Genomic DNA, 13,967 nt, shown 5'->3' with positions numbered 1-13,967 from the left:
CCTGAAATGGTTTCCACTTCACAGGTGTGCCTTATCAGGGTTAATTAGTGGAATTTCTTGCTTTATCAATGGGGTTGGGACCATCAGTTGTGTTGTGCAGAAGTCAGGTTAATACACAGCCGACAGCCCTATTGGACAACTGTTAAAATTCATATTATGGCAAGAACCAATCAGCTAACTAAAGAAAAACGAGTGGCCATCATTACTTTAAGAAATGAAGGTCAGTCAGTCCGGAAAATTGCAAAAACTTTAAATGTGTCCCCAAGTGGAGTCGCAAAAACCATCAAGCGCTACAACCAAACTGGCACACATGAGGACCGACCCAGGAAAGGAAGACCAAGAGTCACCTCTGCTTCTGAGGATAAGTTCATCCGAGTCACCAGCCTCAGAAATCGCAAGTTAACAGCAGCTCAGATCAGAGACCAGATGAATGCCACACAGAGTTCTAGCAGCAGACCCATCTCTAGAACAACTGTTAAGAGGAGACTGCGCCAATCAGGCCTTCATGGTCAAATAGCTGCTAGGAAACCACTGCTAAGGAGAGGCAACAAGCAGAAGAGATTTGTTTGGGCCAAGAAACACAAGGAATGGACATTAGACCAGTGGAAATCTGTGCTTTGGTCCGATGAGTCTAAATTTGAGATCTTTGGTTCCAACCGCCGTGTCTTTGTGAGACGCAGAAAAGGTGAACGGATGGATTCCACATGCCTGGTTCCCACTGTGAAGCATGGAGGAGGAGGTGTGATGGTGTGGGGGTGTTTTGCTGGTGACACTGTTGGGGATTTATTCAAAATTGAAGGCACACTGAACCAGCATGGCTACCACAGCATCCTGCAGCGACATGCCATCCCATCCGGTTTGTGTTTAGTTGGACGATCATTTATTTTTCAACAGGACAATGACCCCAAACACACCTCCAGGCTGTGTAAGGGCTATTTGACCAAGAAGGAGAGTGATGGAGTGCTGCGGCAGATGACCTGGCCTCCACAGTCACCGGACCTGAACCCAATCGAGATGGTTTGGGGTGAGCTGGACCGCAGAGTGAAGGCAAAGGGGCCAACAAGTGCTAAACACCTCTGGGAACTCCTTCAAGACTGTTGGAAAACCATTTCAGGTGACTGCCTCTTGAAGCTCATGGAGAGAATGCCAAGAGTGTGCAAAGCAGTAATCAGAGCAAAGGGTGGCTATTTTGAAGAAACTAGAATATAAAACATGTTTTCAGTTATTTCACCTTTTTTTGTTAAGTACATAACTCCACATGTGTTCATTCATAGTTTTGATGCCTTCAGTGAGAATCTACAATGTAAATAGTCATGAAAATAAAGAAAACGCATTGAATGAGAAGGTGTGTCCAAACTTTTGGCCTGTACTGTAGATAAAAAAAATGCCAGTAAGCATCACGTATTGTGTTTTTTTTAATCTGGTGGAAGGATTTTTCAGTCAAAGTTGAGACAACATGGACTCCGATAGAGCTGACACCAAAGTCTGGCTCTTTGAATTCTCTAACAGTTGTCGTGACTTTTCCTTCTGTCATATTTTCCTCGCCAGAATGCAGGAAATTAAGTGTTTGTTGCTCAGTTGGGGTTTTTTTTGGCAGAGGACCCCAAACCCCCTAATGTTGAAAAAAAATCTGCACCCTTGTTTCACAGAAAAATAAAATCACTGAGTTTTATGGCCTAATAAGTTTAGCGTGCCAACTAAATTTAATCCACAGTTCACAGTTGAGGATTTGCTTTGGTATATAAATGGATATCATAAACAGTTTTGAAATAACTTCCTCTTGCCTACAGAATATAGCTAGCCACAGTAAGTTTTGTTAAACTATTATGTATATCACAACTTCAAAAATATCCAAATGGATTGAGAGCCCACTAAAATGTCTTACTTGTCCCGAGTTAATTAAGAGTTGTTGGTTTGAACTATAACAGTAAACAGATTTTGAAGAGAGGGGTAACAAAACCATAAGAGCTCTCTGAAGATGAGAGAAAATAATTGTATCCTCCATTAATTCTATTAAAACATTACATCTTTAAGGAGCTTCACTCTTCATTTTTATATTCTATACATAAGGAAAGAAGAAGAAAATAATATTCAATGACATCCCTATTTCCTCTTCTCCATCTCATGGTACAATTATTGTTAATTCCAGTATAAAACTAAGCCCCCTATACCATACCTCTTCTCTAATAGTAAACTCAATGTGAAGGTTTTTTCTGCTAAATTCACAAAAACATCAGAGAAGACAACTCAGACGTGTGATTAATTACATAGCCTGGTGGTTTGTGTCTTACATTTGTGTTTGAGGTGTATGTTTAGCCATTACATTAAAATGTTGACTTAGTAAAAGTATTATAATAGACATATTAGTCAATGGTATCATAGGTGGTGTTGTATGCAGAAATTTCCATTAAAGTATTTTGGGTTTCATCATTACATTGTGCTCTTTCTTATAGGAGTTCATTAGACACACCGTGGATTTGTCTGATGAGGATGACGTTCAATAAATGAATTTATCAGGATTGCTGCCATCAACTGTAATACACCCAGGTAATACTGTGACATCTTGTTGGTCAAAAACATTTCCTTAAGAAAACATCTTCCCATAATTATGTTTCTAGATATTTAGCATGATATGGTGGGGCTCTTTCTTTAACCTTGACACACAAGTTGACACTCTTGTTCTTACAATCACAACAGGGAGTTGTTGCAGCACATGCTGTACCTGGTTTATATAACAACAGTAATTTGATGATAACCACTGAGCAGATCTAATAAAACAAGACAGTGCTTGTATTATGTGTCCATTTCCTCCATATGTAAATTTTCTATTTACAGCCAGCCCCAGGGCTGCCTACATGTTGCAAGATTATATCAAACAATTTGGACACAAGATGGCAGTGTTAAATCACAGATACTGCACCGGCCTATTTTCTGGAGCATCTGCCTCATATACACAGGAGTACGGACTGCTGTGTGTGTCCTCTGACAGCTTTGGTGGATTTTATCCCATATCAGCAGATGATGATATTTGTGCTGGTAATTTCCATGTAGAGACTGTTTGGTTTTGGCAGATGGTGTGGATTGAGGCTGATAAATATTAGACGGCTCAGATTTCAAACCCCAAAGTTTAAACATGGCATTGTTTTAAGGCTGTGGCTCAGGAGGTAGAGCAAGGTGTCCACTCATGACACAGTTGATGGTTTGAGTTGTCTGTCCACATGTTGAAGTTTCCTTAAACATGCTATAAATCCCCAAACTGCTTCTGACGGCCGGGTCGACGCCTGGCATGGCAGCTCTGTCACCATCACTGTGTGAGTGGTGTGAATGGTGTAAAGTGAAGAGGTGTAAAGTGCTTTGTGCTTTAAGGTTGAAAGCAGTGTACATGCACAGTTAATTAAGACTATTTTAGCTATTTAGCTGCTCGCAGCAGGAGGCAGGCGGCGTGTAACTGACATGTAACAATGTAGTATGACAGCGTGTTTGTTAAATTTGTGAAGGTTACTATAACCACAAACTTTATTACATTTTCCTCCCTGTTTACAGTGTCATGCCAAGTAAATCAACATGTCAAAGTGTTTTTGTATATCATCCTCTGGAATACGCATCTCATGCTGATGTGCAAATAAGCAGTCAGACTGTCAGTCATTTTAGTATTAATAAAAAACACATTTTATTTACATAAATTACAAGAAAGCACAAACTGGTTCACCAAAATCTACATTAAAAACGTCTTGTATATATTACATTTAACAGATTTACTATAATTTACTCCATTGTTGCAAGTAGAATCTTCAATAAAAACAAGGGCTATATGCGACTTTATTGGCATCTCATTTCAAATCGCTACAAGTCAAAGAACAAAATAAAATAATCGGGACATTGTACTCACAGCACTTTGAGGACAACACAGTCAGGACGATTGTCTGTATGACCTCTTTAATATCTGCAACACCTGATTCAGGACTAGTGATTATATAACTCTGTTTACAATGCTTGGCAAAGGAGCTCAGCTGATCTTCACAAGGATGATGTCGTGGAGTCCACCACCTCTCGTCCGTTACACACTGTTGGAACAACATTGGAAGCTGACGCTGCAAAACAGTAAAAAAAAAAAAAAAAAAAAAGTTTTTTCAGATTACAGAAACAATACACATATAGAATATAACTATTTTATATAGGCTAATAAATATTATACTCCACATGGTCCTGCCATTCCTTTTCCTCTGAGCTACTCTCATGCTTACAGATGAATCAGCAGTATGATAATCAAGTATTGAAATATATAGAATGAAGTGAAGTCTGGTGATTTGTGGTTATGTGCGTATGTGTTGGCATCACATCTTTAATTAATTATGCAAAAACAATAGTGGCTTAGAGTTGTGTCTCCTGATTTATAGAAATAGAAGAAAGTTGGTTATTTTGTGTGTGTGGTGGAAATGTTCCAACTGTTTGTTCTACGGAACAAAAGAGCACCAAACAAACTGTTCAACCGTTCATCTGAACCATGCATGATTTGTAAAAAACAAAAAAGAAAAAAACATAAAAAGAATCCAACAGCCAGTGTTAGAGGTGTGACAAAAAGGTGGTCTTATATTAGGGATGCACCAATTTATCATTCAAACATCAGTATTGGCCTACATTTGCCTTTTTTGACTGCCATTGACCTAGCTGCAAATACAATGACATTCACCGATCGCAGCAGCCAATGTTTATCTGTTGTGTTGCATTACTTTTGCACTGGCTAAATGTTGTGCTGGTTATTTGGACTCAAACAACAGTAGGTAGCGCAGCATACAGAGAGGAAGCTACTAGCTGTGGCCAACTTGGCATGACGTAAGAGGAAAATGGGTACTGTGAGCACATGGGGTTTGTTTTCACGTTTGCTTTCAGTGAGCGTCTGTTCAGCTCTGCGTCTTACATCTTGGATGTTGAGACAAATAGACCAAACTGCAACAAGGCAGAGATACTTATCCTTGTATGCATGTGACCAAGAAGTAGGCTGTGAGGTACCAGTGATTTGTTTGTTACTTTTTATGATCAGTGTTCAGAAGAGGAGGCCCGCTGAATGGGAATACTTTCCCTAAGAGGCAACTTTTGCTTTGTAAAGAGGCCCATGTTCCAGCTTACTGTAAGTTTGTGCTAAATGGAAAATGGAGCGACATCACTTTTCTTGTGCTGCTTTCAGACACCTTCTGTAAGTATTTAAACCTTTGAAGCCTGAGCACATTGGGGTGACTTTTTTCAAAAAATATGCCAGAAAAAAGGCAATAAGCAACTTGGTAAGAAATGTCCCACAAATTGCAAAAAAAAAAAATAGATTCACAAAACTATTTTAAAAAATAGGGAGAGAAAAAAAGCAAGGGAAAATGAAAATTTTTTTTTACTAATTTTCTTGTTTTTAATTTTCTCTTTTAACTAATTTCTTGCAAATTGTTTGGGTAATTTCTTCTTTGATTGCTCATTGTTTTCTTCCCATGTTTTTGACAGAAATCAAGACAGGTTTTTTTTCAGGTTTCAAAGGGTTAATGCACATTTTTATACATGGCACTTTTCTAATTGCTTTTACAGTTACAATTAAATACCTTTAATTTATCTTCCCCAAAAAGAAAGTTTTTGTTGTGAGTGCTAAAAATTCTTCTCATTTAGTAGCACAATAAGAAGGCTTTTGAAGCAGCTATTTTTCAAAAGCATCTTTTTCATGCGAAAGAAGATTATATCATTGTTGTTTCATTAATTAGTATAATTGAATTTGTGGTCATAGATAGTGTAATGAAGGGCTGATTGACTTCAAAAAAGTTCTGTTATTTCTTTTTATAATGAAGATTTAGTTGTTTCCCTGGCACCAAAAAGGGCAGAATAAATCATTGCACAAACGGTGCATCCCTAACTCATATAGTCATAAAGTAGTTTTAGTTGAGTTATAAGTAATGTGCTAATTATGGCAATGAGCTTGGCAATAACTACCATGATGATGTTGTTGTATATCAGGTGGTACCTTGAGAGAAACTGGAGCCCGGGCCAGTGGTGACGCTGAAGCGGGTGGTGGCCACTCTGAGAGTGCTGACATTCTTCTGCGGCTGGAACAGGATGATGTGAACCTTGGGAGAGAAGAGGCAGCCCAACACCACCGACCCACTCAGACTGACAGAGATGCACATGGTGGTTGTCTGCACCTGGAGGAGGAAAGAGAGGTGAGAAATTCACAGATATGACTCAGTTTACTTTTATGTAACAGAAAAGTAAACTCACATTTTGAGATTGCCAAAGTGTTGAGAGAACACCATCAGAAGTGCCAATCTTAATTTCACACCAGTGCCAGTATTAATGCTCATGTACAGCTAAAGTCCCAATGTAGTTATTTTAACTTCTGACATTTCTTTTGGCATTAAAAATATTTATTCAGTGTCTGTGCTTCCACGGAGCGGATATGGCTCTGAGGGGAACATTCACAACAACCAGAAAGTGTTAAATTAAATCTACTCGTGTGGAATCATACAAGCATTGGCATTGGGTTGAGAACTACTGTACAAGAATATTCACTTTAATAAGAAAGGGGCTCAGAAGTCAGAAGAGAAATGATTAAGACGTCTTTCATAATTCAGAATCCAAGCCAGGTGCAACAGAGGAGGAAGGAGGAAGCTATCAGCTGGGACTGTTAAAGAGAGGTGTTAAGCGATCTGCTTATGTGCTTGTCAATCAACTGCTTAACTCGCGCTCCCTTTTCCCCTCACCCTGCCCACATCTCGCTATGTGTCATCATCTCCTTCATTTCCAATCTCTGCGCAAATTTCTTCCTTTTTTTTTCTTATTGTTCTTCCTGGATAACAGGATACAGCCCGGCATCGTGTGGTGTGTGGCAGGTGCATCCCATCTTCACAAGGCACAGCAGATGTCTGTTTTCACCCTGAATGTTAATGTTGGTATTAAAATACCCAAGTATTGCACTGTGCACACACTGTTCTGCAACAGAGATAACAAACAAAGATAACATGATAAAAGCAAAAATACAGTGCCCATTAGATTTCGGCTTTAAGTGACAGAAAGTCAGGTTACCGAGAATATTGTTTAATTATCTTCATCATATTTATGTTTCTTACTCTCTTACAATACAAAATAACTAAGTACTGAAGTAGTATTCAACAATTGATAATAGATTAACTGATCTGTTTTACTGAATTATTTAATAATCATATATTTGATGTATATGTTTACAACATGGTGGTCTAGTGTACCATGTATGTATGAAACATTACTGAATTTATCTGTGTATCTTGAGATATATTGCATGTTGCCATGTGCAATGAATTCAACATTAAAATTCACCTCATGCCACCTCTGAAATACACACACTGACGCACTCAGGTCCTGGACTCAGATGTAAACTCACAAACATCTACCATCACCACTTTTTCTTTACTGTTTATCTGACCTGTATATTTGGACATAATATCGTGGAATAAAGGCAACAGAAGTGCCAGTTAACACTTAATAATCTCAGCATCACTGAGGTGCACAGAGGCTAAATGTCCTCTACTTAATTCAGAAATAGTTTTGAATAAAACCGGGGACAGTGCTGCACAGGAATGACCTGTTAAGTGGTTTTAATAATTCAGAAGATGCTGCTTTGGAAGAGCAGAGGACAAGGAATCTGCCTTTGCAGTAATATTTCTCCAGATGTCTTCTGTTCGAGCGTGGAGAACAGGATGTAGAGCATGGCTACTACTACGGCTTCTGCTTGTCTCGGTTCACTCTTGTTTTTGAAGGTATTATTTTATTTTTACGAATACAGCCCTGCTGCTTCAGATATAAATAATGTCTGCTGTTGTCAGGTAGCTTTATTCCTCCAGAGAACCTCACAGCGGAGATGAGATTCCTCCTTTTATTGGGCTTCGTGCTGTACGTTTATTGAAAAGCTTTATTGGATGAGCCAGGCACAAGCCAGCCTTGGTAGGTCGACATGGATGTGGAAATGACAAAACCCACTTCTTTCACTGATAGAGACCAACGTGTGATATGTTGAGATTTCACAAGTGGAATGATGTTGTTAATGTGTAATTAGATATATAACATATTGTTATATTTAATTACACATCTAAAGGTCCTGCACTTTGTACGCCCACCATCCTTGCCAACCACCTCCTTGCACATCTTACATGCTGCATGAATGTAATGTTTCATTACCTTAAGGAAATGTTGTCTCTGAAATTGACTCAGGCAGTAATTACATTGCCACAATAATTTAAGTAAGAAAGCGGTTTACTTACATATGAAGAAAAATTATAGGAGATAGGGTTGGTTGGCATTTATTGTATTGTCTGTCATACCTGATCCCCACTGGTTTCATCAGCTGATCTAGATAGTGTACCGCTGTAATTGTACATTGCTAGATTTATTACTGTATTTCCTCTGAAGGCTGCTGTTCATTCTGTAGAGAGGCACTTCCTGGTTTAACTCCTTTGTTGAACACAATGAGAGATGATATTCACACTATAGTCAGTGTGAATGTGTGAGATTAATAGGTACCATACATACTAGTCTAAGGAGTCGAACTGATTAGAAATGATTGAGGAAAGGTTGGTTTCCAGGCAGATCTTGGAAAGATCTGTTAATGTGACAGGCAGCGCGTGCTAAGATCACAGGCAATATGTTTCTGTCTTGTAAAGCGCTGTGTGTTTAATCAGTTGTGTTTACTGCTGAGATGAGATGACCAGCACTGGCATATGAGGAGAGCCCTCTCCCTCAGGGCATGTAGAACGTCTTCAATATTTCATATGATAATCAAATGTGTTATTCATGGCTCAGTGGTATTTTGTTTACTTTAACATTTCATGACAGACCACAATCAAAAATCTGTATTTGTTATTCAGCTGAAGGTTTGCATCCGACTGTGACAATTTGAGAAGTGGTGTAAAACTAGGAGAACACTTGTAATATCTCGCTGCCTGTGAAAAATTAGAGACACCGTGCCAAGTCGCTTGCTTCAGTAATTATTTATCGGTCAAAGGGGAGCATTGCATCCAACTGATGAGCCTATTCTGGCTGTGAATTGCTCGCATTGCCTGGAGGGCCTGGAGAAAGGGTTCCTCTGAGCCTCACTTGAGTCCCAGGACAGGGGGCACAGCTGGGAATCAGCATCCCAGTCTTTCACACTCCATTCCACACAGCTACGCACAGGGACACACGGGGACTTTGAGTCCTCATGGTCTTGCCTGCCTCCTCCATGTTTCTGCCGAGGCAGCTGTGTCGGGGGATTCCTCTGTCTATTCCTACCTTCTGCCTCTCTCTCAATGCACACTGTTCCCAGAGGAATAAAAGCCCATGACTCAGGCCACCCTTTTTCTCTGAAGTTCTAGTCAGTATGTTCCTGTGTCTACCAATCATCAACCAATCAATCAGCACGCATGGCCAGAGACTGAACACTATTTATCTCGCCAGTTTGCTTTGCTTTGCTGCACACATGCAAATCTATCTATCTATCTATCTATCTATCTATCTATCGATTTATTGATCTATCTATCTAGGTTCAGTTGTGGAAATGCTGGGGATAAAGGGGTAAAATAACAAGATGTGGAGGAGCTCCTGTGCCTTCTCTCCATTTCACTTTTTAATTTTAACCAAACATCGACTGTTCTATGTGTCTTTTGTTCCTAGAATGCATCTTGTCAAAACGACTAAGATATTTGGCGGGCTGTTACATTTTTCCATGTCTTGAGCAATATCCATATTTTATAATTTACTTTTACTTCATTAATATTTAAATTTTAAAGGTAAAATAAGTTCCTTTCTTGGGGCACACCTGACAATATTTAGTATGCAGCTAATTATGAAGAATTAAAGCAGTGAAGTAATAAAGAATATATATTCCTAACAGCCACGGGCGACACAGACGCGGCTGCCTGCTGAATCAATACTAGCTAACATTAGATGGTGATTTCATGCATATTAAGTCCAAATTCAACCACAGAAGAAGTCATTATCTGCTGGGATGTATTCTGCTCAGATTAGAAACCTAAAGCCATCTGAACAAAAAAAAATGAATACAAATCACCACAACAGCATGTAGCCTATTTCATTTAGGATTTAGGAAAGAGTAAAGTAATATTTCATTGATAGGAGAAACATGTTTTGACTATTTGAAAGGACCACATGTGCGCACTCATGTAGCAGATGTAATTTAACTTGACTCACCCGGTAGTCACTGGCAGTTACGTAGAAAATAGGCTGGAAAGCCAGCCAGATGATGCAGGTGGTGTACATGGTGAACCCGATGAACTTGGCCTCATTGAAGTTCTCGGGGCATTTGCGGGTCTTGAAGGCGTAGACCGTGCACAGGATAATGAGAATGCAGTTGTAGGTGAGAGACATGAGCATGCTGGAGTCCTTGCTGTTACACTTGAGGGTGACTATGTCTCTCCTCTCCGGGCTCACTTCCTTTCTCACCCCCGGGGCCTCGATCAGCAGCCAAACCACCACCACTACCAGCTGGCAGGAGATCAGTGCGCCACAGATGGCAACCTGGGAGGCTGGGCTGATGAATCGAGGCCGCTGTGCTCCATCCTTCACCCCGCTAAAGATCCGAGCGATGCGATTGGTCTTGGTCAGAAGGGCTGAGTAGCACACGGCGAATGAGGTGCCTAAGCCTAGCCGGCGCAGAGTACAAACTGCCGTGGACGGTTTGGCAATGTAGATGAAGGTCATGCTATAACACATCAACACTCCCAGCAGAAGAATGTAGGAGAGCTCACGGCCACTGGCCTTCACCACGGGTGTCTCATTGTGTTTGAGGAAGAGGCCAATGACGAAGAGCGTACACATCATCCCTAGACAGGAAATGGTGACGGGTCCAATGGCCCAGGCATCTTCCCAGCGGATATACTCCTCAGGCAGATCATAACAGCCTGTGAGGTTGGCCAGGGGCCACTGTCCAAAGCTGCAGTCAGCACAGGTGAACTCATCCTGCAAATACTGGTAGGGCTGACAGGGGATACAGATCCAGCAGCACACGTCTCCTGGCTGCATGCTCTTCACCTCGTTCTTCCTGCAGGGGTCACTACACTGAGAGGTTGGCGCAATGTGGCCAGCCCAGGGGATCAGACTGGTGTTCAGGGTCAGGCTCTGAGCCCAGTAGCCGACCTTACGGTAGACATAGCGTCCACCTTCTTTGTGGTAGTGGAAAATGTTGTAACGGCCAAGGCTGTCCCCGAAGGCATCAAAGCGGACTACATTCTCCGTGTCTGGTGGACGAAATGGCGCTGAAGGTGAAAAGAAAAAAAGAGGGTGTTATAAAATAACAGGTATAAGGGGGTCATTGTATTGCAAGCACAATATAAAAACTGTGAGACAAGACTGTGGATTTTATACCATGGACTCCTATCTTATAGATCCTTCTTATATAATATAAGATGGATCTATAAGATAGGTGACAGTGTCTGAGCGGACATTTTATTTGTCTCACAGAGAGTGAACAGTGACTGTGATGGGACACAGGTGCAAATCATCAATTTACGTGATAGAAGCCACAGTTTGAGTCTGTTCACTCTGATGGAAAGTTCTTGGATTGAACAATGCAATGGAAATTCCAGACAGATGGCACATTATATAAAATAATGTCCAATTTTTCATGTGAAATCAAGGCTGAAATTAACCATCATACTCTCCAAATCATCTGTCATTATCCAATTTAAATTGACTTTGATAGAAGTAGCAGTGCAAGGTCTCTGCACACCAGGTCAGAAAACAGTTTACTGAGGGCTGCAACTACCTTTTTTTTTCACTGCCGATTCATCTGCTCATTATTTTCTCAATTAATTGATTAAATATTTTGTACATTACATTTTGGAAAAAAGTGCCCATGATAATTCCCCACAGCCCAGAGTGACTTATTCAAATTGACTGTAATATGTGGGAAAGAAAAATATCAAATTCTCACTTTTGAGAAGCTAGATTTTTGCCATTTTTGGTTTAAAGTGATAGGAATGTCAAATCAATGATAAAGATAGTGTATTAACCCATTTTTATCAACTAATTAAGTAATTAACATTTTCTTTCAGCTCTAATTCTATCTCCATCATTTAATTGTAAAATGTAATATTATTCTAAGTGTGAATACTATGTTAAACAGCCACAACTTCCTCATTATGCAGCTCTTAAATTACATTTAAATCTATTATATCTAATGATTCTAAAATGTGTAGTTAGTGGTCCACCTGTTTCTGTGTGCTTTGTCCTCAGGGCATTGCAATGCCAGCAGGGACCGACTAATTTTAGGCCTCTAATCCAATTTCAAGTCTCTGGATGGTAAAAATCCTTTGGGTATTTTTTTCCCCCGCACATTGTGAAGAGCAGAAAAGCACATCTGTATAAGAGCATTCAGGTCCACCTCTATTTCCCATCATGAAAGTGTCACTATTTCCATAAATCAAATGCTCTCACTTTCATTTTGGAAAGTGAGAGGCTCGTGGGGTCTGTCACTTGTGATGTGTGGATGTGTTGACGCAAATGCTGTGACACGTCTTGTGTCGCAGCTTTGTGGAGACAAGCAGAAAGCAAGTAATATTTGCAAGATCAGTATCTGCAGTGTTAAAATTGAAGAGCCCTCTTTCTCTCAGTCAAGTCAAGATGCATGAAAAAAAGGAGCCCGCAAGCACAGGGGGGAGGGAGGGAATAGTTTCATCTTCGCAAATTGAATCATTATGGAGCTTATCTGCAGCTACAGTGTACAAACATGTAGAATTACTCTTGCGTTAATTCAACATTTTATATGAATTGGTACAATGAATCTAAATTGATATAACCTAATTTGGCAGCATACAGTGCATGCAGAGTGCACTTGGGGAAATTAAATGATTTTATATTGAGGCTCGCATGGAGTTTTATACAGATGACAGAATAATGAGAAAAGGGAAGCTGCTTTACATCATGAAAATTCATATCTGTGAAGCATCTCTGTAGTAATAGTAGTTTATGAGGTTTTACTCACCCTCAAACTTGACCTTGAGAATGTAGTCCCTGTAAAACTTCCTGCCGTTGCCAGGTTTTAGAGCTTCACACACTTTGGTGGAGTTGGGGCATAAGGCCTGCCTCATGTTGTGTAAGGCAGCAGCCATTGCATAGACAGCATTCACTACAAACATGATCTTGGATTCAGGCTGAAACGGAGTCTCTCGGAGTGAGTGCTTCCCACAGCCCAGGTCGTGGAGGCTGCACTGGAACTGATTTTCCCAAAACTCTCTGAACCAGGGATTCCTGGTGTTGTTGTACGGGTGCAGGGCAGTGAAGTAGTCATTAAACTGGGGGATCGGATAGGAAGCCAGTTCAATGGTGAATGCCCCATCTGCCACAGCCTCGCTGCCCCTCACCACACTCTCCTGCGCTCCCCAGCCATCACTGGCCACCCAGGTGAAGGTGACGTTCATGCGGTTTGCTGCGACTAGCAGCTCACGGGCGTCTTCACTGCGTGTGAACAGGATGACGACCTTTGCGTTGGACTTCTGCTGCAGGGAGCGGATCACGTTCTCGTAACTCCAGCGGCTCATGGAGCGGCTCACCTTGGCTGAAGTGGCAATGCAGATCTGCCGGGCACGGGCCTCCTGCTGGAAGGCGTCAATGCCAGTCTCACCGTAGTCCCCTTCTGATGCCACTGTAGATACATACGTCCAGTTGAAATAACGCAGGATCTCAGCCATGGCCTTGGCCTGGTAGAAGTCAGGGGGCACAGTGCGGGCAAAGTAGTCATAGCGGGTCTTGTCGCTGAGCTTGGCACTGGTGGAAGCATAGCTGATCTGAGGGATTTGGAAGAGCCGCAGCAGGTTGGCCACCTGGAATAAGCAAAAGACACCAGAGGGATTATGTTTGTTACTTGAATCAGTCTTCACACAATATCAATAAACCTTCATTAAGGGCACTTTAAGTACTAACATACATATTATTATGACATATTAGTTGGAAAGCTGGTAATTAACTTATAA

General features: G+C 40.8%; 1 protein-coding gene across 1 annotated transcript in view; it reads right to left on the bottom strand.

Moving 5' to 3' along the window:
• Nucleotides 1-3,645: 3,645 nt before the first annotated feature.
• The window catches only part of grm2a (glutamate receptor, metabotropic 2a), a 40,848-nt gene continuing 30,526 nt past the window's right edge, over nucleotides 3,646-13,967 (bottom strand). Inside the window, exons 4-7 of the mRNA XM_078168056.1 lie at nucleotides 12,980-13,817; nucleotides 10,189-11,252; nucleotides 5,996-6,173; nucleotides 3,646-4,091 (exon numbers count right to left, since the gene is read on the bottom strand). Coding sequence (XP_078024182.1) covers nucleotides 4,018-4,091; nucleotides 5,996-6,173; nucleotides 10,189-11,252; nucleotides 12,980-13,817 — 2,154 coding nt within the window. The 3' untranslated portion in view covers nucleotides 3,646-4,017. The remainder of the gene's footprint in view (nucleotides 4,092-5,995; nucleotides 6,174-10,188; nucleotides 11,253-12,979; nucleotides 13,818-13,967) is intronic.

The sequence above is a fragment of the Epinephelus lanceolatus genome, chromosome 1 (genome assembly GCF_041903045.1).
Source record: "Epinephelus lanceolatus isolate andai-2023 chromosome 1, ASM4190304v1, whole genome shotgun sequence".
NCBI classification, from domain to species: Eukaryota; Metazoa; Chordata; class Actinopteri; order Perciformes; family Serranidae; genus Epinephelus; species Epinephelus lanceolatus.
The sequence above is the reverse complement of the archived record's forward strand: the minus strand, read 5'-3'. Positions and strand labels throughout refer to the sequence as shown.